The 24,760-nt window shown below is 35.1% G+C and overlaps 1 protein-coding gene across 1 annotated transcript in view; it reads left to right on the forward strand.

The window, feature by feature from the left end:
* The window catches only part of DBT (dihydrolipoamide branched chain transacylase E2), a 43,527-nt gene that overhangs the window by 7,712 nt on the left and 11,055 nt on the right, over nt 1-24,760 (forward strand). The window contains exons 2-7 of the mRNA XM_061186281.1: nt 766-889; nt 4,209-4,284; nt 5,631-5,812; nt 20,450-20,571; nt 23,181-23,397; nt 24,398-24,564. Coding sequence (XP_061042264.1) covers nt 766-889; nt 4,209-4,284; nt 5,631-5,812; nt 20,450-20,571; nt 23,181-23,397; nt 24,398-24,564 — 888 coding nt within the window. The remainder of the gene's footprint in view (nt 1-765; nt 890-4,208; nt 4,285-5,630; nt 5,813-20,449; nt 20,572-23,180; nt 23,398-24,397; nt 24,565-24,760) is intronic.

Consider the following 24,760-nt stretch of genomic DNA (forward strand, 5'->3'; position numbering starts at 1 on the left):
TCTCATTGCGGTGGCTTCTCTTGTTGCGGAGCACAGGCTCTAGGCACATGGGCTTCAGTAGTTGTGGCACATGGGCTCAGTATTTGTGGCTTGTGGGCTCTAGAGCGTGGGCTTCAGTAGTTGTGGCACACGGGCTTAGTTGCTCCGCTGCATGTGGGATCTTCCCGGACCCGTGTCCCCTGCATTGGCGGGTGGATTCTTAACCACTGCGCCACCAGGGAAGCCTGCTAGCAGTCACTTTTGAATTCTTTAGTTGTTTTATTTCAGGAAGCCTTTAATGACTCAAATACACCTACAAGCTGTTGTGTTTATATAGAAAACATTGTTAAAACTTTTTTACTTTCATAGGGAATTTTAGGCAAGGATCATAAGCATGTGGACAAATCAGGATATAATTTACTAAACAAGGGAATTCCCTGGCGGTCCAGTGGTTAGGACTCCCTGCTTCCACTGCAGGGGGCACAGGTTCAATCCCTGGTTGGGGAACTAAGATACCGCATGCCTCGCGGCATGGCCAAAATAAATAAATAAACAAAAGAACAAGAAAATATTCCGGGTGCTAGGGTTTGAATTCCTTTGGTTTCTTGACCAGAAACTTGGCACTGATGCCAAGTGTTCTGATTTCAGCCTAGATAATTTCATATTGTTTATATCATGATAATGATTGTCTACTTTTAGAATAGACTTGAAATTCAATATATGCTTAGAGATATGCCATTAAGATCATTTATAAAAGCTTTTACTGTTCTGTTTTCCCATCTCTAGATTTGTGTCCGCTACTTTCAAACAGGTGGTAATATTCATGTTTTGAAGCCAAACTATGTGTCTTTCTTTGGTTATCCTTCATTCAAGTATAGTCATCCACATCAGCTGCTGAAAACAACTGCTGGTAAGTATAATCTCAGAATAGCCTGTACAACATAATGTTTTGTTTTTATTCAGTAATTGAAGACTCATCAAAGTAAAAAAGTTGACCTTTTACTTCTAGCCTGGCCCTCCTTGCTCTCCCCACATCTATCCAATTCTCATTTTCTTTTCTTTTCTTTTTTTTTGCTCCCACTCCCCTTTCACATACTTTCCCTTAATACTTGTGTCTTCATAATGCTGGGACTGGGTTCTCTTGGGCCCTCTGTTCTTTATCCTATGACTTACCTAAGTGCAACAGTCAGCATTGATATGACTTAGATTAAATTGTTGACTTAGTAGATTGTGTCCTCGTACTCACTGTAGTACTGTTTTTTTGGATGAGGCACTTAATCTGTCATGTTAAGATAGTGTGATGAGGTGCTTGTATAAATAGAAAGTTCTCTGGCTTTTACCACTTAATTACCCTTCCCCCAACTTTTTCTACCTTGCAAAGAACTTGAGACTTAAGTATTAGATTTGGCAAAGGCACTAAAACTTTTTTTTTCCTGATGTTCTTTTTAGAACCCTGGTAAAGAACCCTAGACTTTCATTACAACGTTAAGCTTTTGACAGATACTTGGTGCCTTAGTCTGTGCTAGTGATGAAAAATAACGGAATTCCAGGCGGATCCAACCCCTGAGATCAATTAGTCCTTCCATGCCTGTAGATGTCTTCTGCCGCATCACCCTAAGATATGTAAACCTTATCTTCACCATTTAAAAAAAAAAAAAAATTCTATTTTCAGAAGTTGATCTTTTCTCTTTACTTCTCAGAGAAAAGAGAGGCCATTCAAGCAGAAACTCCAACTTCCTACCCTAGTCTCTAAACACTTGAGGAGCTTTGGGTTACTAGCTGTGTAACCTTACGCAAGTTACTTAATTTCTCTCTGTTTCATCATTTGGAAAATGGGAGTAACATAGTATCCAACTTTGTATTCTTGTGAGAGCAAATCCATTCAACACAGATAACTGACAGATCACCAACTCCATGCCAAGGCACTGCTCTACATACTTGGGATACATCCTCTTCCTATTCTGCCCTAACTCAGTAAACAGTTAAGCTAGAAACCTGAAGCCATCCCGATACTCGTCTCACATCAAGTTGAGTACCAGATATAGTAATATTACCTCTTATATGTTTCTTAAATCTGTCTTCACCTTTTCAGACAGCTTTGAAAATATGTAACTATATTAAGTTCTATGCTTCAGTTTCTTACCTACAATAGCCTCCTAACTGCTTTCTCTGCCACCCTTCCCCCAGTCCTTTCCATCACACTCCTGCCAGAGATATTTTTCTCTAAAATTATAGATATAAAATTACAGGTCTGAAATTGTAGATGGGACTCCTATCAGCTAATTATTGCTGAATAATAAGCTTCCCCACAACTTAGTGTCTTAAAGGAACAATCATGTATTGTTCCTCAGGATTCTGGGGGTGGGTTGGTCGGGTGACTCCTCTGCTGGTTTCACCTGGGCTCACTAATGTGACTGGATTCAGCTACAGGGTCATCTGCTGGTTTCACCTGGGCTCACTAATGTGACTGGATTCAGCTACAAGGTCATCTGCTGGTTTCACCTGGGCTCACTAATGTGACTGGATTCAGCTACACAGTCATCTGGGTTGGAAGGTCCAAGATGGTCTTACTCATATGTCTGACAGTTGGTGCTGGTTTTCAGCTGGGGCATCTCCTTTCTCCTCCACGTGGTGTGTCTCATCCTCCAGTAGACTAGAACAGCTTCCTTAACATGGCGGTCTCAAGGCACATTCCAAGAGGGAGAAAGTGGAGGCCGCGAGGTCCTGTGAGGCTTGCGCTCCAGAACCTACACAACTTTACTTCTGCTGTATTCTATTGGTCAAAACAAGTCATAGGCCAGCATAGATTTAACTAGTGGTAAGATAAACTCTACCTCTAATGGGAACAGCTGCAAAGAATTAATGACCATAATTATTTACCACTGGTTCCTAATCACCTCTAGGATATGTTCCAAACACCTCACCTCATCATGGCACAAAGCCTTAAATCTGGGCTGATTTCTTGCCACGTAGCCTATCCTCAGCTGTACGGAAGTGTTTGTCATTCCCTAACCATGCTGTATATTATCATATTCCCATGCCCTTTCACATGCTGTTCCTTGCATAATATTGCTTTGTGTAGAGGTGCCATGGTGTACTTACTTGCCATTTTTTGATTACTTCAGTTGGTTTCCAATTCTTTATTATAACTCTATGATAACTATTCCTGAGCAGAAATCTTCGTGTACCTCTCTATTTCTTCAAGGAAAAAAATCTTAAAAGTAAAATTACCTATGGAGTCAAAGAAACAGACTTTTTTTTTTTTTTAAGGTTTTTGATTCTTAATGCCAAACTATTTTTCAGAAAGGTTCCAGTTTATACTATGAGCAGCAGGCTGTGAGAGGGCCCAACTTACTAGAGAGGAAACAAGAGGTGCTTAGGACCTCCATATCAAAAATGTATTTTGTATTTCTTAACTACTAATCTCCTCATATTTATTAAAGAAAAATTTCCTACCTTAATCAGCTTGTTGTATATTTTATAAGCAATTTTGATTACTAGTAGTTTAAAGATAGAGGAGCGCTCTTCAGTCACTTCAGAGCCATTTGTTAATTTGGAAAAGTGAGAGGATCCATACATACTTTCTGTCTTGGGAATAATTACCATAAATTATCATTGGCATCTAAGTGTTATAAAGAGGGTGTAGAAATTTGAAAAGGAGTAAAAAAATGCTAAGAGAAAATAGAAGACTAAAATTTAAGAAGTTGGTAGACATCATTTGGGCGAATAAGGATTTTCCAAGTCTTCTAGGTATGGATCTGCCTGATCTTTAGACACTGGGAATGAGAAGAGTTGTATGAAGTCAAAAGAGATTTAAAAGCAGGCCATTGATGTTTATTATAGTTTCATAACATGAAACAAGGAGATCCAGCTGAACCTCCCTTTGTCTAATATCTTGTTCTATTTTCTGTTCATCGCTATTATTGCAAAATCTCATTTGTTGGAAGGGCCTCCTATACCCTTATAAAAGAACATTATTTTGGAAATTGGAAAATGTCAGTTCTGTGGCAATATCAATAGGTCTGTGTCACTGAATAATTTATATACATCTTGGGTGGTTATGAATGATGGTTATGCTTTTAAACATTATAAAATGCTTTTTAAATCTATAAAATTGGAATAATTTCTGCCTCTGCTTGAGAATATTTTCTAATTTTAGATGTCAAAGCATCTGTCTATTAGCAATACATTACATATTTAATGAGATCATTTCTCATTTGTCTTTGAAGCTCTACAGGGACAGATTGTTCAGTTCAAACTCTCAGACATTGGTGAAGGGATTAGAGAAGTAACTGTTAAAGAATGGTAAGTTATTCTGAAAAATTTTTTAAGTAAGTATAAAAATAATTTGAGTAAAAATAAGTAGAAATCTATTTAAATTGAGACATCTCTTTCTGTAACATATAATGATTTTTTTAAAGCAATAAGGTAAATCTAGTTTGTGTTGCCAATATGCTAGTGGCACAATTCATCCTACAGTATGGCATTTTATTCAATGTAATTTATTAAGGATTATTTTTTCCTCATTTAAAAAATTTTTTCACTACCCACCCCTCACTTCAGCTAAAAAAGAGAAATTTGCCGCTAAAAGATATTAAGTTGATATGACCATGTGTTTTGAAAAGCATTTACTGTATGAACTTAGAGCTTTTTTCCAAACTATTTTAAAATAATCATGTAGTCTAAGGTCTCTTTACCGAAAATGACTTCAGTAAGAATGCAAGTACATTTGACTCACCATTACCTGAGAGTTTGCCTATATTTTTAGAAAAGGTTACAATATTAAACCAAAAGGCATGAATCAAAAAATAATTTTCGAAAGGTTAAAAAGATGTTAAAAAAAAAAGGCTTGAAACAAAACTTAAAAAGCTCTTTACTTAGTCATCCTTCTATCCCTTTTCTTTCTTTCCCTTTCTGGAAAAAAAGGAAACACCTCTGGGTACTGAAATAATTTTCAAAGATTTCTAGAAGTAACAGTTAAGGTCAGTCAATAGATTCTCTCCCACAATTGTATACTGTTAAAGATCCTTTCAAAAATCTGATTCAGCCACCTGAACATTCTTTCCCTGCTGTTCTCATTATAATTGCTTTGTGGGTTAGAAGAGAACTATAATAACATAAATGTACTTTATGATTTTGTAGCTGTTGCATTGTGGGATCAAGGAAAGAGCAATGACCTCAGGTCAGAAGAACTTGAATCTGAAACTTATTAGCCATCTTAGAAACAAAGACTAAGAACTCAAACTAAAATTCATGAAATTAAAAAGGATGTATATTGAGGATATCAATTTTTAAAATTTAATTCTAGAAATAATAGGCATTATTAAAATTTGATAAAGCCTAAGACAATAAAAGGAAATAACACTTTTAAAATACATTTTTCATATTTGAGGCAGAAAACCTGACAAATTAAATTTTGGGGTTATAGATCTATGAATTTTTAATTATTTTGAAATTTTTTATATTTCTTGAATAGGCATCAAAGAGCCTCTGGAAGTCACTGTAGTCTCTTCTGAAACATTCTTTGGTATACTATCTGGGACCAAATGCTGGGCTCGATGGATACTGATCTAATTCAGTGTAACATTTATATTGTTAAGATGATCTGTATTATTGCTCATGTAAAAGTGTCTTACATCTTTTTCTTTTAGGTATGTAAAAGAAGGAGATACAGTGTCTCAGTTTGATAGCATCTGTGAAGTTCAAAGTGATAAAGCGTCTGTTACTATCACTAGTCGTTACGATGGAGTCATTAAAAAACTATATTATAATCTAGACGATATTGCCTATGTGGGAAAGCCATTAGTAGACATAGAAACGGAAGCTTTAAAAGGTACTGTATATATATGTTCATCTATTTTGCCAAATTGATTACTGCTGTCCTTTTGTCACTGGGTACCAATTGAAAGTGGAGTTTACTTTTAACAACTTACAGGATTTGATTTGGGGGGTTTAGAAGCTGAAATCAGGAAAATAGGAAAGGTACTCTGTGATGCATGATTATCTTTTGACCAGTTACCATGTTAAAAACCTGTACAGTAATATTTCATTTATCTGGAGGCCTACCTTCTGGAAACCTTGGTGTTCACAGAAGCAACAAGCTCTCTTGGGAATTAAAGATTCAAGCTTTAAACACTGGTCACTAATAAAACTTGGAATATGCAAAGATTAAATCTCACATAATGGGATTGCTCTGTTTGCTGCTGATACGAAAACCGAAACACACTCTCATTGGTGATGGTTATGAAAGCCAAATTTCTTAAAGAGAAGTAGAAGACAAAAAGAGGAAAATCAGAATGAGAAGCAAAGAAACTAGCATTCAGCAGCAGCAGCAACCATAGAACTTATAAGCAGTAGATGTCCTGACAAAAGGGAATTCGTTATGAGAACGTTACTGGAAAATTAAAACAGTGCGCTGTCCCTATGGTAGCAAATAGCTGGCTCTCTACATCAGAAGTTCCCTTTGGCATTGTTGTGATACACCAAGGTTATGTCATCTAGGAAGCTTTGATGTGGAGGCAGGGGGAGCAGAGTCTGTGATGCAACCCTAAGCCCACAATCTATCTGGAAGTGCTGAGATAAAGATATTTCAGTAGCGTAATTTGGAAGTCTAGAAGGAGTCTTAATTAGAGTGGCTGGCTGACTCTTAGTCCTGCAGTCTGTACAATAATATAATACTAATATCATAGTCACACTTTATAGTTTATACAATGTTTCACACTTAATATTTTATTTATTCTTATTTGTGAGGTATTCCAGTTTAATGGATGAAGAATCATTGGGTAATTTGCCCAATGGCAGTGACAAAGCTAAATTTAGAAATCGGATGTCCTGAGTCTTTGTCGAGAATATTTTCAGCTATAACATGTTGCCTCCAAAAGCTGGAAGGTAACTTATTAAAGCCTTCCTATTATTTATTTAATTTCTATTATTATAAAAACAGGATGTGTGCATTGTAGAAAGTTACAAAATGCAGAAAAACAAAAATAAGAAAATGAAAACACATTCCTACAACTCATTAATCACCACTCTTAACACATTAGTGTATGTCATTCCAGACATTTTTCTAGGCACATGTACATATGCATTTTGGGTTTTTTTTTCCCCCATCTTTATTGGAGTATAATTGCTTTACAATGTTGTGTTGGTCTCTGCTGTACAACAAAGTGTATCGGCTATATGTATGCATACATCCCCATATCCCCTCCCTCTTAAGGCTTCCCTCCCACCCTCCCTATCCCACCCCTCTAGGTCGTCACAAAGCATCAAGTTGATCTCCCTGTGCTATGCAGCAGCTTCCCACTAGCCATCCATTTTACATTTGGTAGTGTATATATGTCATGCCACTCTCTCACTTCGTCCCAGCTTCCCCTTCTCCCCCTGTGTCCTCAAGTCCGTTTTCTATGTCAGTGTCTTCATTCCTGCCCTGCCACTAGGTTCATCAGTACAACTATTTTAGATTCCATATATATGCGTTAGCAATACGGTATTTGTTTTTCTCTTTATGACTTACTTCACTCTGTATGACAGACTCTAGGTCCATCCACCTCACTACAAATAACTCAATTTCATTCCTTTTAATGGCTGAATAATATTCCATTGTATATATGTGCCACATCTTCTTTATCCATTCATTTAGGTTGCTTCCATGTCCTGGCTATTGTAAATAGTGCTGCAATGAACATTGGGGTACATGACTCTTTTTGAATTATGGTTTTCTCAGGGTATATGCCCAGTAGTGGGATTGCTGGGTCATATGATAGTTCTAGTTTTAGTTTTTTAAGGAACCTCCATACTGTTCTCCATAGTGGCTGTATCAATTTACATTCCCACTAACAGTGCAAGAGGGTTCTCTTTTCTCCACACCCTCTCCAGCATTTATTGTTTGTAGATTTTTTGGTGATGGCCATTCTGACAGGTGTGAGGTGATACCTCATTGTAGTTTTGATTTGCATTTTTCTAATGATTAGTGATGTTGAGCATCTTTTCATGTGTTTGTTGGCAATCTGTATATCTTCTTTGGAGAAATGTCTATTTAGGTCTTCTGCCCATTTTTGGATTGGGTTGTTTGTTTTTTTGCTATTGAGCTGCATGAGCTGCTTGTATATTTTGGAGATTAATCCTTTGTCAGTTGCTTCTTTTGCAAATATTTTCTCCCATTCTGAGGGTTGTCTTTTCATCTTGTTTATGGTTTCCTTTGCTGTGCAAAAGCTTTTAAATTTAATTGGTCCCATTTGTTTATTTTTGTTTTTATTTCCATTTCTCTAGGAGGTGGGTCAAAAAGGATCTTGCTGTGATTTATGTCATAGTGTTCTGCCTATGTTTTCCTCTATGAGTTTTATAGTGTCTGGCCTTACATTTATTTATTTTATTTTATTTTATTTTTAACATCTTTATTGGAGTATAATTGCTTTACAGGGGTGTGTTAGTTTCTGCTTTATAACAAAGTGAATCAGCTATACATATACATATATCCCCATATCTCCTCCCTCTTGCGTCTCCCTCCCACCCTCCCTATCCTACCCTTTAGGTCTTTAATCCATTTTGAGTTTATTTTTGGGTATGAAGTTAGGGAGCATTCTAGTTTCATTCTTTTACATGTAGCTGTCCAGTTTTTCCAGCACTACTTATTGAAGAGGCTGTCTTTTTTCCATTGTATATTCTTGCCTCCTTTGTCAAAGATAAGGTGACCATATGTGCGTGGGTTTATCTCTGGGCTTTCTATCCTGTTCTATTGATCTGTATTTCTCTTTTTGTGCCAGTACCATACTGTCTTGATTACTGTAGCTCTGTAGTATAGTCTGAAGTCAGGGAGCCTGATTCCTCCAGCTCCATTTTTCTTTCTCAAGATTGCTTTGGCTATTGCGGTCTTTTGTATTTCCATACAAATTAAAATTTCTTGTTCTAGTTCTGTAAAAAATGCCATTGGTAATTTAACAGAGATTGCATTGAACCTGTAGATTGCTTTAGGTAGTATAGTCATTTTCACAATATTGATTCTTCCAATCCAGGAGCATGGTATATCACTCCATCTGTTTATGTCATCTTTGATTTCTTTCATCAGTGTTTTATAGTTTTCTGAGTACAGGTCTTTTGCCTCCTTAGGTAGGTTTATTCCTAGGTATTTTATTCTTTTTGTTGCAGTGGTAAATGGGATTGTTTCCTTAATTTCTCTTTCTGAACTTTCATTGTTAGTTCATAGGAATGCAAGAGATTTCTGTGCATTAATTTTGTATCCTGCAACCTTACCAAATTCATTAATTAGTTCTAGTAGTTTTCTGGTGGCATCTTTAGGATTTTCTATTTATAACATCATGTCATCAGCAACAGTGACAGTTTTACTTCTTCTTTTCCAATTTGTATTCCTTTTATTTCTTTTTCTTCTCTGATTGCCGAGGCTAAGACTTCCAATACTGTGTTGAATCATAGTGGTGAGAGTGGACATTCTTGTCTTGTTTCTTATCTTAGAGGAAATGCTTTCAGTTTTTCACCATTGAGAATGATGTTGGCTGTGGGTTTGTCATATGTGGCCTTTATTATCCTGAGGTAGTTTCCCTCTATGCCCACTTTCTGGAACGTTTTTATCACAAACGGGTGTTGAATTTTGTCAAAAGCTTTTTCTGCATCTATTGAGATGATCATATGGTTTTTATTTTTCAGTTTGTTAATATGGTGTATCACATTGATTGATTTGCATACATTGAAGAATCCTTGCATCCCTGGGATAAATCCCACTTGATCATGGTGTATGATCCTTTTAATGTGCTGTTGGATTCTGTTTGCTGGTATTTTGTTGCGGATTTTCGCATTTATGTTCATCAGCGACATTGGTCTGTAATTTTTTTGTGTGTGATATTTGTCTGGTTTTGGTATCGGGGTGATGGTAGCCTCGTAGAATGAGTTTGGGAGTGTTCCTCCCTCCACAGTTTTTTGGAACAGTTTGAGAAGGATAGGAATTAACTATTCTCTAAATGTTTGATAGCATTTGCCTGTGAAGCCATCTGGTCCTGGACTTTTGTTTGTTGGAAGATTTTAATTACAGTTTCAACTTCATTACCTGTGATTGGTCTGTTTATATTTTCTAATTCTTCCTGGTTCAATCTTGGAAAGTTGTACCTTTCCAAGAATTTGTCCATTACTTCAGGTAGTCCATTTTATTGGCATATAGTTGCTTGTGGTAGTCTCTTATGATCCTTTGTATTTCTGCAGTGTCAGCTGTAATCTCTCCTTTTTTGTTTCTCATTTTATTGATTTGAGTCCTCTCCCTTTTTTTCTTGATGAGTCTGGCTAAAAGTTTATCAGTTTTGTATATCTTCTCAAAGAACCAACTTTTAGTTTTATTGATCTTTGCTATTGTTTTCTTCATTTCTCTTTCATTTATTTCTGCTCTGATCTTCATGATTTCTTTCCTTCTACTAATTTTGGGTTTTCTTTGTTCTTCTTTTTCTAGTTGCTTTAGGTGTAAGGTTAGATTGTTTATTTGAGATTTTTCTTGTTTCTTGAGGTGAACTTGAATTGCTATAAACTTCCCTCTTAGAACTGCTTTTGCTGCATCCCATAGGCTTTGGATCATCGTGTTTTTGTTGTCATTTGTTTCTAGGTGTTTTTTAATTTCTTCTTTGATTTCTTCAGTCATCTCTAGGTTATTTAGCAGCACACTCTTTAGCCTCCATGTATTTGTGTTTTTTACAGTTTTTTTCTTGTAATTGATTTCTAATGTCATAGCATTGTGGTTTGATATGATTTCAGTTTTCTTAAATTTTCCAAGGCTTGATTTATGACCCAACATGAGATGTATTCTGAAGAACATTCCATGTGCACTTGAGAAGAAAGTGTATTCTTCCGCTTATGGGTGGAATGGCCTAAAAATATCAATTAAGTCTATCTGGTCTGTTGTGTCATTTAAAGCCTGTGTTTCCTTATTTATTTTCTGTCTGGATGATCTGTCTGTTGGTGTAAGTGGGGTGTTGAAGTCCCCCACGGTTACTGTGTTACTGTCGATTTCCCCTTTTATGGCTGTTAGAATTTGCCTTATGTATTGAGGTGTTCCTATGTTGGGTGCATATATATTTATAATTGTTATGTTTTCTTCTTGGATTGATCCCTTGATCATTATGTAGTGTCCTTCCTATATCTTGTAACAGTCTTTATTTTAAACTCTATTTTATCTGATATGGGTATTGCTACTCCAGCTTTCTTGTGATTTCCATTTGCATGGAATATCTTTTTCCATACCCTCACTTGCAGTCTGTATGTGTCCATAGGTCTGAAGTGGATTTCTTGTAGACAGCATATATAAGGGTCTTGTTTTTGTATCCATTCAGCCAGTCTGTGTCTTGGTTGGAGCATTTAATCCATTTACATTCAAGGTGATTATCGATATGTATGTTCCTATTACCATTTTCTTAATTGATTTGGGTTTGTTTTTTTGGTCTTTTTCTTCTCTTGTGTTTCTCACTTAGAGAAGTTCCTTTAGCATTTGTTGTAAAGCTGGTTTGGTGGTGCTGAATTCTCATAGCTTTTGTTTGTCTGTAAAACTTTTGATTTCTCTGTTGAATCTGAATGAGATCCTTGCTGGGTAGAGTAATCTTGGTTGTAGGTTTTTCCTTTTCATCACTTTAAGTATATCCTGCCCCTCCCTTCTGACCTGTAGAGTTTCTGCTGAGAAATCAGCTATAACCTTATGGGGATTCCCTTGTATGTTATTTTTCTGCTTTTTCCTTGCTGTTTTTAATATTTTTTCTTTGAATTTAATTTTTGTTTGCATTTTGGTATTTTTTTAACCAGACTTGTATTTGGTATATTCTAATGTGTTTGCTTAGTTAATGACTCTACATGTTTTCATGACAATACATTTTCATTTTATCTGGTAGTCACACCATATTTAAATTTAAATTTCCCCAATTGCCACCAAAATGTCCTTGGAATTTCAACTGGTTTGTTCAAGCTAGGGTCTAGTACAGGACTACAAATTGCACCTGGTCTCTTTTAATCTGGCTCCTATTTCCCCACATGACACTGACTTGCTGAAGAGATGGTGCCATTTTTTTTGCAGAACGTCACATCTTTTGGACTTGTTGCTTCTTCATGGTGGTGTTTGACTTGTTCCTCTCTTCTTTATATTTCCTGTAAACTAGAAGTAAGTTTTAAAGGCTAGGTTCCAGTTAAATATTTTGGCTAGAATCTACATCATGGAAATATTATGTACTTCATATTTCTCCATATCAGGACACAAATAATGTCGGATGACCTGGTGTAGTGATGCTAAGTTTAAACATGGAATTAGGATAACCATACCCTTGCCCTTCCATTGTACAGTTATGTTTTTCCCTTTGCAACCTGAGAGATATCGATGTTGTAATGTTTTGGTACTATATAAGTAGTTTATAATATCATCTGAGAATCCTTGCCTAAATCAACAATTGTTTTAGTGGTTGTAGAATGATGATTTTTGGATTCCTTTAACATTATTAGGTGGCATTATTCTGTAAAGTGGAGCTATCCCTTCCTTCATCAACTGGGGCTATTTGTTACTATGAAATACAGTTCCTACTGGAAAAACATTCCAGTCTTTCTTTACCAATTACTAAAATAAGGAGTTACTTTAATAGGCCCTTCAAATGGTGATATTAATTTTTCCAACATTCTCTTTGTTTATATTTCATTTGACCTGATGTTTTTATTATAATTCTTTTTAATGCTCAAATCATTAATAGTGGTGACCATTTCAAGGTGACTTCTGTGTGTTCTTTTAATGTGACACTGTTACTTTTCAAAACCTTCCTTGCTTTTGGCACAAGAAGATGATCTGGGACTCACGTTATATTGATACTTTTCCTGCCCTAGACCTGGAATTATCCATTCCTTGAGGGCCTCTTGTTCCTTTTAATGTGGAATAAATAAGAGACCATAATCTGGGTACTAGGGGTGCTTCCTATTATCTTGACTCCAAATTTCTATTGAAAGGCATGATTTAGGAATATTAAAAACAAAAAAGAATTTACCTTTAAAAATTACCTGAAATAAACACAGAATTATTTTGATAGATCAACAAGATAATAGATATAGATTTTTCTTTCATTCAGTTAAGACCTAGAAAGGAAAGAATTATACTCTTGGCATAAACTGAGACAACCAAAGATGCTGAACATTATTGTGGATGTCAGTAAATTAGAATACCCAGTCAAGTGCTGTAGACCAGATTAGATACCTATCTAGGCCATCCACAAAAGCAAATTATAGTCATCCTGTGGTATTTGCAAAGGATTGGTTCTAGGACAGACACACACACACACACACACACACACACACACACACAAATGGACACCAAAATCTGCGGTTGCTCAAGTCCTTTGTATAAAATGGTGTAGTATTTGCATATAACCTACATACATTTTTTTTCTGTATATCTTCGATCAGCAGTTGGTTGAATCCATGAATACAGAACCTGTGGATTCCCAGGGCTGACTGTATATGAACAAGTGAACAATTGGGATTTGTGGGGGGTTTTATTGTTTCCTTTTATTTCTTAGAGTTTTATTTTTTAGAGTTTCTTTTGGTATCTCCAATGAAATCCAACTTAATAAGTCTTGATATAGCAAATTATAAAATCATAGAAATTTTTCAGGAGGGGGTATATTTTTTCTAGATAATTTTTTACAAAAATTAATTTCCTGTACGACATGGATGAATCTTGAAAAATTATGCTGAGTCAGAGAAGCCAGACATAAAAGAGAACATGCTGTATGATTCTCTGTACATAAAGTTTTAGAAATGCAAACTAATATATTTTGACAACAAACCCATTAGTGGTTGCCTGCTGATAGGGTAGGAAGGAGGCAGAAGGTTAGGAGGGAGGAATTACCAAGGAGTATAAGGAAACTTTGGGGGGTGATATGTCCATTATCTTGATTTTGGTGATAGTTATGGGTATATACATATTTCAAGACTTATGAAATTTTATATTTTATGTATGTGCAGTTTATTATATGTCTGTAAAAACTTAATGGGATTGGATAGGTTATGTTCAGAGTAAAAATCATCTGATAATTTTCCTCATAGAGAACTGATCATTGTTAGCTATTCTATTTCATTTGCAATTCAAAGTGTATTCTGAATAATTGCCTTGCATGCTAGTTTTATTTTGTATGTGTACTGTTTGCTTTTATATTTATGTTTTCTTGTAATTTTTATTGTTTTTTACTGTAAGAATAACTATGAAGCATAAACCTATATATCAAATAAGCAAGCCTATAGAATAGTAGGTTCAATTTACTAAGAAATTTATATGTGCCTCTTTTTAAATTCTGGAAACAGGAAATGTTTCTAAATATTTTGTGTACCTTGTCTTAAACAAGAATTTGTAGTAATACAGAATTTGTCTATATTGTTCCTTGTTTTAGTGCCAAGAAAACCAATTATACTATAAATAGAAAATTACCTAAAGAAAAGTCTTTTAGAAGTATAAGACACATTATGTCCATTTTACAGGTGGGACATAATTATAGCATAGAACCATCAAGAGTGTAAGGGATCAAGAGTAGACGTCTTAATAGCAGTAATGGAAATTAAATCCTGTCTTTTAATGCTTGTTTAAATAATATTCTATGTTACTCTGTTTGTAACATGGTGTTGCAGCCTGCTTTTCAAGACTGGAGTGTCATGATAATTCTGATGAGGGAAAATGTGTTTGTGACCTCCATCTCCTATCTCTGAGCACTCTGACTGTAGGTAGACTCTACTTGAAAAGAGCTTACTAGACTCATTTATGCTGTTTAAAAAACAAAAATTACAGATGGAAATTTAGTTCACTAATATTATCAAGATTATGTCAAAGCTGATCCATGTCTCAGTATGTTGTCTGCTGTGAACTCAGTTTTAAGAATATTGCCATGAGTTCTCTTTACAGCTAACCTGGCTTTCTCTAACCTCTATTTTAAAAAGTAGGATGACTCCTCACTTTTCTAAACAAGTAAAGCTTTTTGAACCCAAACTTTTCTAAACCATTTATTTAATGGGACTCAGTAGTTTTATTTATTTATTTATTTTTTAAACCTACATATTTTACACCTTCTTAAAGTGAGGATATTGGGTATAACCTAAAATCTTTTTTGATTATGCAAAGGCATGTTAACGGACATTCATTATTCTGGGAAAAACACAATTCTGCCTCTGATTTTTGTTTTTTCAGCCTACCTCTTAGCCTTGTCATTGTGCCAGGCCATCACTCTCCTTCCTAACTTTCTGGCGACACAGATAACCAAGTTGTTAAGAAATATGTGCTAAGAAGAGAAAATAGGATGTGATTGAGAGTCTAAATGACTTTTCTCTGGAGCAAGTGTACGGTTTTAATGCTGAGGCTGCGTGGCATGGTTTTAGGTGTTCTGCACCTGCAACTGTGTACAACATTAAGTTGCCAGAATGCTTGACCACCAGACAAGTGGAGAGTTACTATACTTAATTAGCTCTAACTGAGGAGTCTTGCCACCATGGGGAAGCATTAAGGGAAGAGAGGAAGGGACATAAGATGTAGCAGAATACTTTATAGCAGAAGGGACATAAGAGGTAGCAGAATACTTTTATATTATTCTGCTGTTATATTGCATTTACCCTTTAACATGAACACCTATCATCGATTGAATGCTTTCTCTGTGCTAATGCTATATATACGTTACCTCTTTAAATCATATAGATTATTATCCACATTTGACACACGCAACGTTGAGACCCACAGAGGTTTAATAAGTTGCCCGTGGCCACACAGCTAGTAATTGGTAGAGCTATGATTTGACCCCAGCTCTGTTTAATTCTAAAACGCATGTTCCTGACCACTTTGTTACACTGAAAATTGTATTCAGAGACGGGGTGTCAGCTCCATTCTTCATCTAGAACACTGGGACTAAATTTCTAACAATGTACATATGCGTACATTCTGCTGTAACAACACAAGTTAGGCATCCTGTAGAGTTTATAGTATTAAATGTTTGCCAGGATAATACAGTGTTTTAGAGTTAAAGAAAAGCTCTTTGACATAAAACCATTTGAACAACATAGCATGTCATTTAATTAAATTACACTCAATAACATAAATTGCATAGCACAATGCCTGGGCATGATAAGTGCTCAGTAAATGGTAACTAAAACCTTATTTTGTATAGCTAATTGTAGACTGAATTGATTGAATTAGCTGTTTCAGTAATTTGAAGTGAGAAAGAAAATGCTATGCAATCTCATTGGTTTAGATTAATTCTCAATTTATGATCATTTGAGCAGAAACTAAACTAAGGTTTAGATTTGTGCTATGAAGAAAAGTCTTCCTAAGAAGTTTTGCAGGGAGGAAAAGTTTAAAGCTTCTTACAAAAACAACTCTTTCAAAAACCTTTGAGTGCTTTGGTATTTCAAAAAGTATTTCCCATTGCAATCTCACAGTTTTAATATTTTTACTAATTCAAATTACTCTTTTATTTAATCTGAAATAAAATAGTTTTATTATAAATTTGCTTCACATGATGAATTCCAGCAACACTAAATTGACAGTCTTCATGACAAAAACTTATTTACCAGAGTTCTTTTGTTCTTTCTTGAAATTTAATTAAGGTTTTAAAAACTGTATCTAAATCCACTACTGAACGAATAAAATCCCACATATTAGAGTATAGTGCAAGAACAGTGAAAATCACATCAGCTGGGGAGAGTCATGAAATTTTAGCTTAGTCTTAACTCCATCCCCCTTAGAGTCTGTTTCTACATTGGTAAAATCAAGAAATGTGCCCTGCATTCTTGTAGCATTATTGTGAACATCAAAGGAGAAAATAAGTTTATAAAGTATACTTTATATAAGTATAATCATATAAAAAAACTTAGAAAATTACTTCAAGTGCTATTTAACAAGGTAGTATTTTATTTTTATTTATTTATTTTTTAAACAAGTTTCAAAAGATTTTTTAAGGCAACCTCATACCTGGAATACAAAACTAAGTTGAAAATTACTAAGACTTCATTTTTGCATAAAAGAAAAATTGCCTTTATCACACTGGAATTCTTAATTTTCTCAGAATCAAAATTAGTTATTTTAAAAGGCAAGGAATAAAGTACATTGAATGAATGGAATTATAACCAAAGCCAGTATGATCAAGATCATTTTCCCCAAAGCCTCATTTGAAAAGAATTTGACATTTTAATGTGAAAAGTCACGGAAGTCCTTTACGTTTAACTAAGCTCCTCAAAATATTGTGCCAAATACTTAACATTTATTTTAAAACACTTTAAGTTGTACTTTTACCATATACATGTCCAAAAACAAACCTGAAAAGAATATTTTTTTCTAACTTACAATAAAAAACTTCCTGCTTTTCAAAGTCTGATGGGTTACAATCATAAAATACTAGGTTCCTGTTTATAAGCTCATGATATGAAAACAATTATGTCCAATAGCTTCAGGGGAAAGTACAAACTAGAATTTACTATTAATAATTTCTTCATCATCTTGGTCATCTATGTGAAGTACAGTAGGAAGGAGTCAAATGTTAGGACTTACTCTTCAAAAAGTTGAAAAACGACAGGAGTTACTGCCAGGTCCCACTCTGTTACACAAACTCTGTTTTTACATCAAAGATCACCATGGTTTTATTTTAGTAATCCTCTAATTTACTGTCCACACTTTCTTCATATTGCATAGAACAATCATGTTTAATTAAATCTGGAAAAAGTAATAAGCATTCCACATTTTGTGGGTAGCAATATGGGCCTCCCCCTGTGTTAAACATGTCGCAGTTTATAGCTAAGCTGACAGTTCAAAGGCTAAACCAGAATAGCCAGGACAGCTTGACTTTGTTGGTTTCCCAGTTGTACAGCTTGCAATCTCTATTTCATCGAGGTAACAGGGCACCATAACAGGAACAGATTGTTCCATCAGCAAAATTGAACCAGCAGCAACTTTCTCCAAAACTGTAACTGTTTTCCAAATGTGCAATCTCTAGTCAGGGCTAAGGTTATTGAATCAAATGCTAATAGAAGTTATTGTGGCCGCTAGCTCTCTAAGTTGAATTTAGAAACTGTTCCTTTCTCTCCTGCCTAAAAGATCTGGTCATCTTCCTAGATCTTTTTCCTAGTTGTTAGGTTCTGAACCAAATATCCTTTTGTATCTGTGTGAGATTGTGATTTGATATTGATCACTCCGTTTATCTTGGCATCATGCCACAAACACTCATCCATTTAGAAAATGACATTCCCTCCATATCCTTATAATTATGATTTACTTCTTCTCTACTGGGTCACTTTTAAGATCAGTTCTATGATCAAGGTAACAAAGAGACTGGAAACCCTTGGATCATGAAAATGGCTTTCTGGTAGACATTCTCTGTTAAATCTCTGTTAAATCATCCCTGGCTTTCCAATGTCCTTAGCAAGGTAGTATTTTAGTATTAAGAGAGCTTTCTTCCCACAACTACATGACAACTACAACTCATATATAATATGAGTGACTTCTTGCAAATCTTTGTTTTATTACTTAATACTTACACTGAAGTTATTCCAAAAGGCAGTACTACTTGGTGATATATAGAATGTTTTCTAGAAAGGTGAGTAGCAATAAATAACATGATATTTTGGAACTGTTATATAATAACTTGTGTATGATATGTCTGGGCATTTATGCATTTCTCAAACTGTAGCAAATATGCATTATTCAAGTTAGTATTGGGGATTCCTACAACTGAACCCCCTTGATTTTTCTTTGGATCTTAGTTCCTAATGCTAATCTTTCTTACTAGTTTCTCCAGTAACTTCAACAGATGTGGACAATACACAGGGCTTCTCAAAGTACAATAAAATTATGCCTTGAGCTGTAGAAGTTGTATTCCAGCTTATTTGACCAGAAAGAAAATCTACTAGGGCCATGAACTAAAGGAAACAGCACAAACTGAGTCAGCCCTACGATTGAATCCCAGCTCTTCACAGTTTATTAGGTGTGTGACCTTGGGCCAATCTCTTCATCTCAAGTCTCATTTTTTAAAATCTGTAAAATGGGGATAATAACACCTATCTTACACACTGGAGTGAAGATTAAGATATTACATATGTAGTGCAGTATACAATATATACTAGGTGATTGTGGGAAGGAAGAATAATTTTCCCTGTACCTTCTGAGTTCTTAGCTGAGACCCCTGTAATAAAAGACAGATGAACAAGAGAAAAACAAATTTATTAACATGTAGACCTCATGTATACCTGGGAGATACCCAGGAAAAATGAATAACTCAAAGAGATGGCTTTAGGATTCAGGTTTAAATACCTTCTTAATAGGGAAAGGGGAGGAGGGATGTAGGCCTCTTAGGGGAGAGTAAATGATTTTTAGGAAGGATGAATTGGCTCTTAGAAGAATATAGGGGAGGTATGATAGTTTGTGACAAAAGTTTATATGAGTGTGTTGCTGATTTCTAGTCTCTTCCCTTGTGATGAGTCAATCTTCCCTGGTTGGATGAAACTCCTAAGGAGGGAGTTTCTGACAGTTGAGTTCCTTTTGGATGTCTTTAGGTACATGAAGAGAGTTCAGAGTAAGCCTCTCCCTGCATTTGTTGTTTTTCAAGTGCCTACAGCTCTTGAAAATAATCAGTACACCAAAGTGGCATATTTTGGGGTGGCATGTCCTGAACTCCTACAATCATATTTTGGGGTGGAATATTCTACTACTCTTCATTTTCAATACAAAGTGTTTGTTTTTTCTCTTCCTTAACCATAGGGGAACTTTGAGAGCTCCACCAGACCAATTCATAGACTAGTGAGGAGGAATGAATGAATAGAATGTCTTTCCATAGTTTTCCAGCAGTGGAAAATTTTTATTTGCTTAGAATTGAATGTCAAAGCTAACCAGTTTTCTGCTGATTTTCAGAGGTTGGTAGCCCAAGATAGTTTTTCTTATATCTCTACTCTACAGCTAGAGAATAAAACAACCAAATTAGTATTAGCCATGAAAATAAAACCTTCCACAGCATTCCTTAAGCCATACTCAAAGGAAAGAAAAAATTTAAATGCTATATTATCTTAGGAAAGCATTTAAGATTGTCACAGATTTTACATGATTCATGTAATTTACCTCACATTTGATTCTCATTTCATATGTGTATGAGAAATTTATTAGGAAAATGTTTACAATACAATGTTTTAAAATTTATGAAAGAAACTTGCATTTTTTAACTTGAAGCTGCTACATAATTTTAACAGAAATGAAGTAAACAGCAGGCAATAATAATCATTAAACAGTACCTGGTACCCGTACACCCCTCTCACTCACTCTAGTACCCTTGTATGTTTTTCCATTTTACAGTTGTGTTTTTCCATTCTGAAGTAGCTCATCTATTATGCTTTTTGACTATATACTTTAAGTTGAATTTATTTATATAAGACACTAAGCTTGTTGTTTTTGTTGTTTCAATATTTTCTACTAAAGAGTAAAATTTTACCTTGTTACCAGATTCAGAAGAAGATGTTGTTGAAACTCCTGCTGTGTCCCATGATGAACACACACACCAAGAGATAAAGGGCCAAAAAACACTGGCAACTCCTGCAGTTCGTCGCCTTGCAATGGAAAACAATGTAAGTTTTCTTAATATTTAAGTGTGAGATCACATAGAAGGTATACATGTGTATCTATGAAGAATTACCCAGCTATCCCATGATGAGATGGCTCAAGTTGGGATTAAAGGAAACATGAAAATGTCTGTTACTAAAAAGTGATAGTTGCATAAAAGTCCTCACGAGCAATGAAAAGAAAATTGTGAACTTATTATTCATGTTAATTGAGAAGTGTGGATTTATTATTCTTCCTGAGAGCCTAATAGCAGTCAGGGCTACCATTTATTGAGCACTTGTAAATACTAGTGTCTTAGATCAGGTACCCTACAAGCATAGCTTGAGACAGGGGTTTGGGAACACATGATTGATTGATTGAGAGAGTGATCATCTTTACTAGGAATGAAGGAAGCAGTATAGGGAAGGGATGGGAAATGGGCCAGGCAAGGATGTGGTCCCAAGGATCTGCCTGATCCCAGGGAGGTAGGGAAAACCATAGAGCTATACTGACTTGAGTCAAGGAGCCTGGCCTTCTGTTTTCCCTCTTACCTGACAGTCATTGCTGCTTAACCTTCAAAGTGAGATGGCTCCTAGGCATTGTGCTAATGATTTACATGTTATCTCATTTAATCTTCACAAGTCTGAGACAAAGGGCCCCTCTAAGACTTAGAGAGGTCAAATAACTGGTCCAAGGTCACACAGCTAACCCAGTGGTGGAATCAGGATTCTGAAGTGAGTCTCTGTGATTCTAAAACCAGTGCTCTTAATCATTAATAGTGTCTCAACAATTGATGCCTCCATTATTTGAGCACTTCTGAGCCCGACACTATACATACATTATCGCTAATCCTCACAGTAACCCTGCAGACTGGTTTGGATTATCCCCTTTTTGCAGATGAGAAAAGGTAGAGAAGTTGATTAAGTTGCCTAAAATCAAGTAACTAGCTTAACTGGGGATTTGAGCACAAATCTGTCTGGTTCCAAAGCCTGAGTTCTTTCCACTATGCCTCACAATGCAGGCTTTTGTTTATTTGTTTTTGAGAGAAGTAGTTAAATTACAGTTGGGGGGAAAAATGTTTACATTTTGGGAATAAGAGTCATTAAAATGTTCATTCTCCTTCAGCTAGTTATCCTACCATTGGGGAACTATCCCAAGGAGATAATCTAGGATATATTAAAGTGTTTTATATAACCAAAAATTAGAAGGCACATATGTGTTCAAAATCAGGGAAATGCTTAGGAAAATTATGTTATAAACCCTTAATGAAAATTTATTAGCCATTGAATGTGTTCAAACATGAAGACGATTTAGCATAACAGAAAAATAGAAATAGTAGTATGGAACACTACACTGTTAAGGGCAGCAGATGAAATAATGATCTTATATATTGCTTTGAAAGCTATAAACATTTTACCATTTAAAAAAAAATTATATAGAAGGACTACCTGTAGAAATATATGATGTGGCTTTCCTCTTCCTAAAGATGTGTATAATTAGAGCATTTGTATAAGTACTAGAAATTAAATAAATGATTTATTATTATAAAATCACCTTTTTCCCCCTTTTTTTGCAGTTTGTATATTAATTAATTGAGTTTGTCTAAAATTAAAAACCAGTGGCACTTACAGTTATTTGTAATTACCTAGAAATTATGTTTAAATTCTTAGAGTTCATTTGTTATAAACTAAATGTTTGATGTGATAAAGTCCTTTACTCTTTTGTGGTCATTCTTAGAGAAGCATTAATACAAATGAAATAGGACTTAACCTTGAGAGTTTAACTAATATACACTATGCGTGAGGATATCATCCAAGCTAATGTGTCTTTTTATTTAAGTACAATTCAATTTAGTGAAATATTTTATCTCTATTACCAAACATAGGAAGTGATTAAATAAAGCCAGATCACAAATGTTTCCAAAAAGTATCATGAGTGCCCAGTAGAAAGTGGAATTATATCATGTATTGTTTATTCTGTGGAAAGCAATAATAAAACTTAACTATTTGACCCTTAACTTGGACCAATGAACTCACATTCCAAGTATGCCTCAATAAAGTTAATTTCAGTGTTTTGTACTGATCTTTCTAAAACAGCCACCAGAAAAAAACTAATTCAAGAGAGCTTTTATGGGATGATTATTTTAACCATTATGTGTTTACTGGTAGCCAAGGTCAGAAACAGTGGTCTACATTTGTTACAGTGTTTAACTCTTGTTTAAACTCTCAGTTCTTCTTATGTAGTCTCCAAGAATAGAAAAAAATCAAATAAGAATTATGTAAGAAATTTAGAAATAGTTGACTGTTTAAAAATATGTTTTCATAAATAGCTATATACAATGTAGATATTACATTGTTACTGCATGGGCAAATGAACAGTAAGTACAAAAGTAACAAATGATCACTTATGAAGAGTAGCTATAGTTTATAGCATTCTATTGAGAAGATGAAAATGTTATTTATAGTTTGTAGTGTTCTATTAAGATAATTAAAATGTTATTTCCTTATTCTAATTTATTGGGCAGAGATACTTTTTTACCTTCCGTTCATTTAATTTCACTTAGAGACCTCGATGATGGGTTTATTTATTTTTTAGGTAGTTTTATTTTTAGCATTAAAATGTGTCATTTTTTTAGATTAAGCTGAGTGAAGTTGTCGGCTCAGGAAAAGATGGCAGAATACTTAAAGAAGATATTCTCAGCTATCTGGAAAAGCAAACAGGAGCTATACTACCTCCTTCACCAAAAGCTGAAATTATGCCACCTCCACCAAAACCAAAAGACAGAACTATTCCTATACCAATATCAAAACCTCCAGTATTCACAGGCAAAGACAGAACAGAACCCATAAAAGGTAATAATAATAGTAATGTAAGGTAATAGAGTAATTTATTTGGGGGGAAGCTGCTTCAACATGATGAAATTACAGTTTTTCTAGGAAAAGCTTTAATATATACTGATAATTTTTAAAGAGTAATATGTTAGCAGGTTTCTTAGAGTATAAATTTGTGTACAGATAATTTTTCTGTTTGAAGACTTGCTCAGGATATTTTAAATATTATTTTTTGTTAGCTTTCAAAACAACTACTTCTGATTTGTTATTTACAAACTCTTAGGATGGTTCACTTCCAGAAGAGTGGCTTTGCAAGAAGCCATTGTGTAAATACATGACTTACATCCTTTTGAATTTATTATTATTACTATTATTTTGGCATTATTATTATTTTTTTTTGTTTGGCTGCGTTGGGTCTTCGTTGCTGTGCTCGGGCTTTCTCTAGTTGCGGCGAGCAGGGGCTATTCTTCGTTGCGGTGCAAGCACTTCTCATTGCAGTGGCTTCTCTTGTTGCGGAGCACAGGCTCTAGGTGCGCAGGCTTCAGTAGCTGTGGCGCACGGGCTCAGTAGTTGTGGCTCGCAGGCTCTAGAGCACAGGCTCAGTAGTTGTGGTGCACAGGCTTAGTTGCGCCGCGACGTGTGGGATCTTCCCGGACCAGAGCTCGAACCCGTTTCCCCTGCATTGGCAGGCGAATTCTTAACCACTGTGCCACCAGGGAAGCCCCCTTTTGAATTTTTTATATACCACAGTGTTGAAAGCAGTTACCTGTTATATTATTACAATTGACACTGGGTGTTGTGCTACAGTCAATGCTTCAGCATTGAAATTACTGGCTTTCAAGTTATGTAATGAAGATGGTAGCTCCAAGAGGAAGAGTTTAATTAAGAGTAAGTGACATTAGAGAACCTTCTATTTTAGTTTTTAAAGGGATTAAAGGATTTAAGAATTTTTATAAAGTACATATATATATGCATATATGTATACATACGTATATATATATGTATATTTAATGTTTTCCAGGCTTTCACAAAGCGATGGTCAAGACCATGTCTGCAGCCCTGAAGATACCTCATTTTGGGTATTGTGATGAGGTTGACCTTACTGAACTGGTTAAGCTACGAGAAGAATTAAAACCCATTGCTTTTGCTCGTGGAATTAAACTCTCCTTTATGCCCTTCTTCTTAAAGGTAAGATTTTAGTCATTTCAAACACGGCTTGAGTAAGACATTTAAATTTTGTTTTGCGAATATGCAATGTGTTAACTATGGGTTTGAATAAAAATATATTTCTCACAATATCACATAGTTAGAAAAATGTACAAGTACACTTTCTTTGTTTCATGGAAGTTTATAAAATTGAAATATCTGTGTCAGATTTTTATCT

The sequence above is a fragment of the Eubalaena glacialis genome, chromosome 3 (genome assembly GCF_028564815.1).
Source record: "Eubalaena glacialis isolate mEubGla1 chromosome 3, mEubGla1.1.hap2.+ XY, whole genome shotgun sequence".
NCBI classification, from domain to species: Eukaryota; Metazoa; Chordata; class Mammalia; order Artiodactyla; family Balaenidae; genus Eubalaena; species Eubalaena glacialis.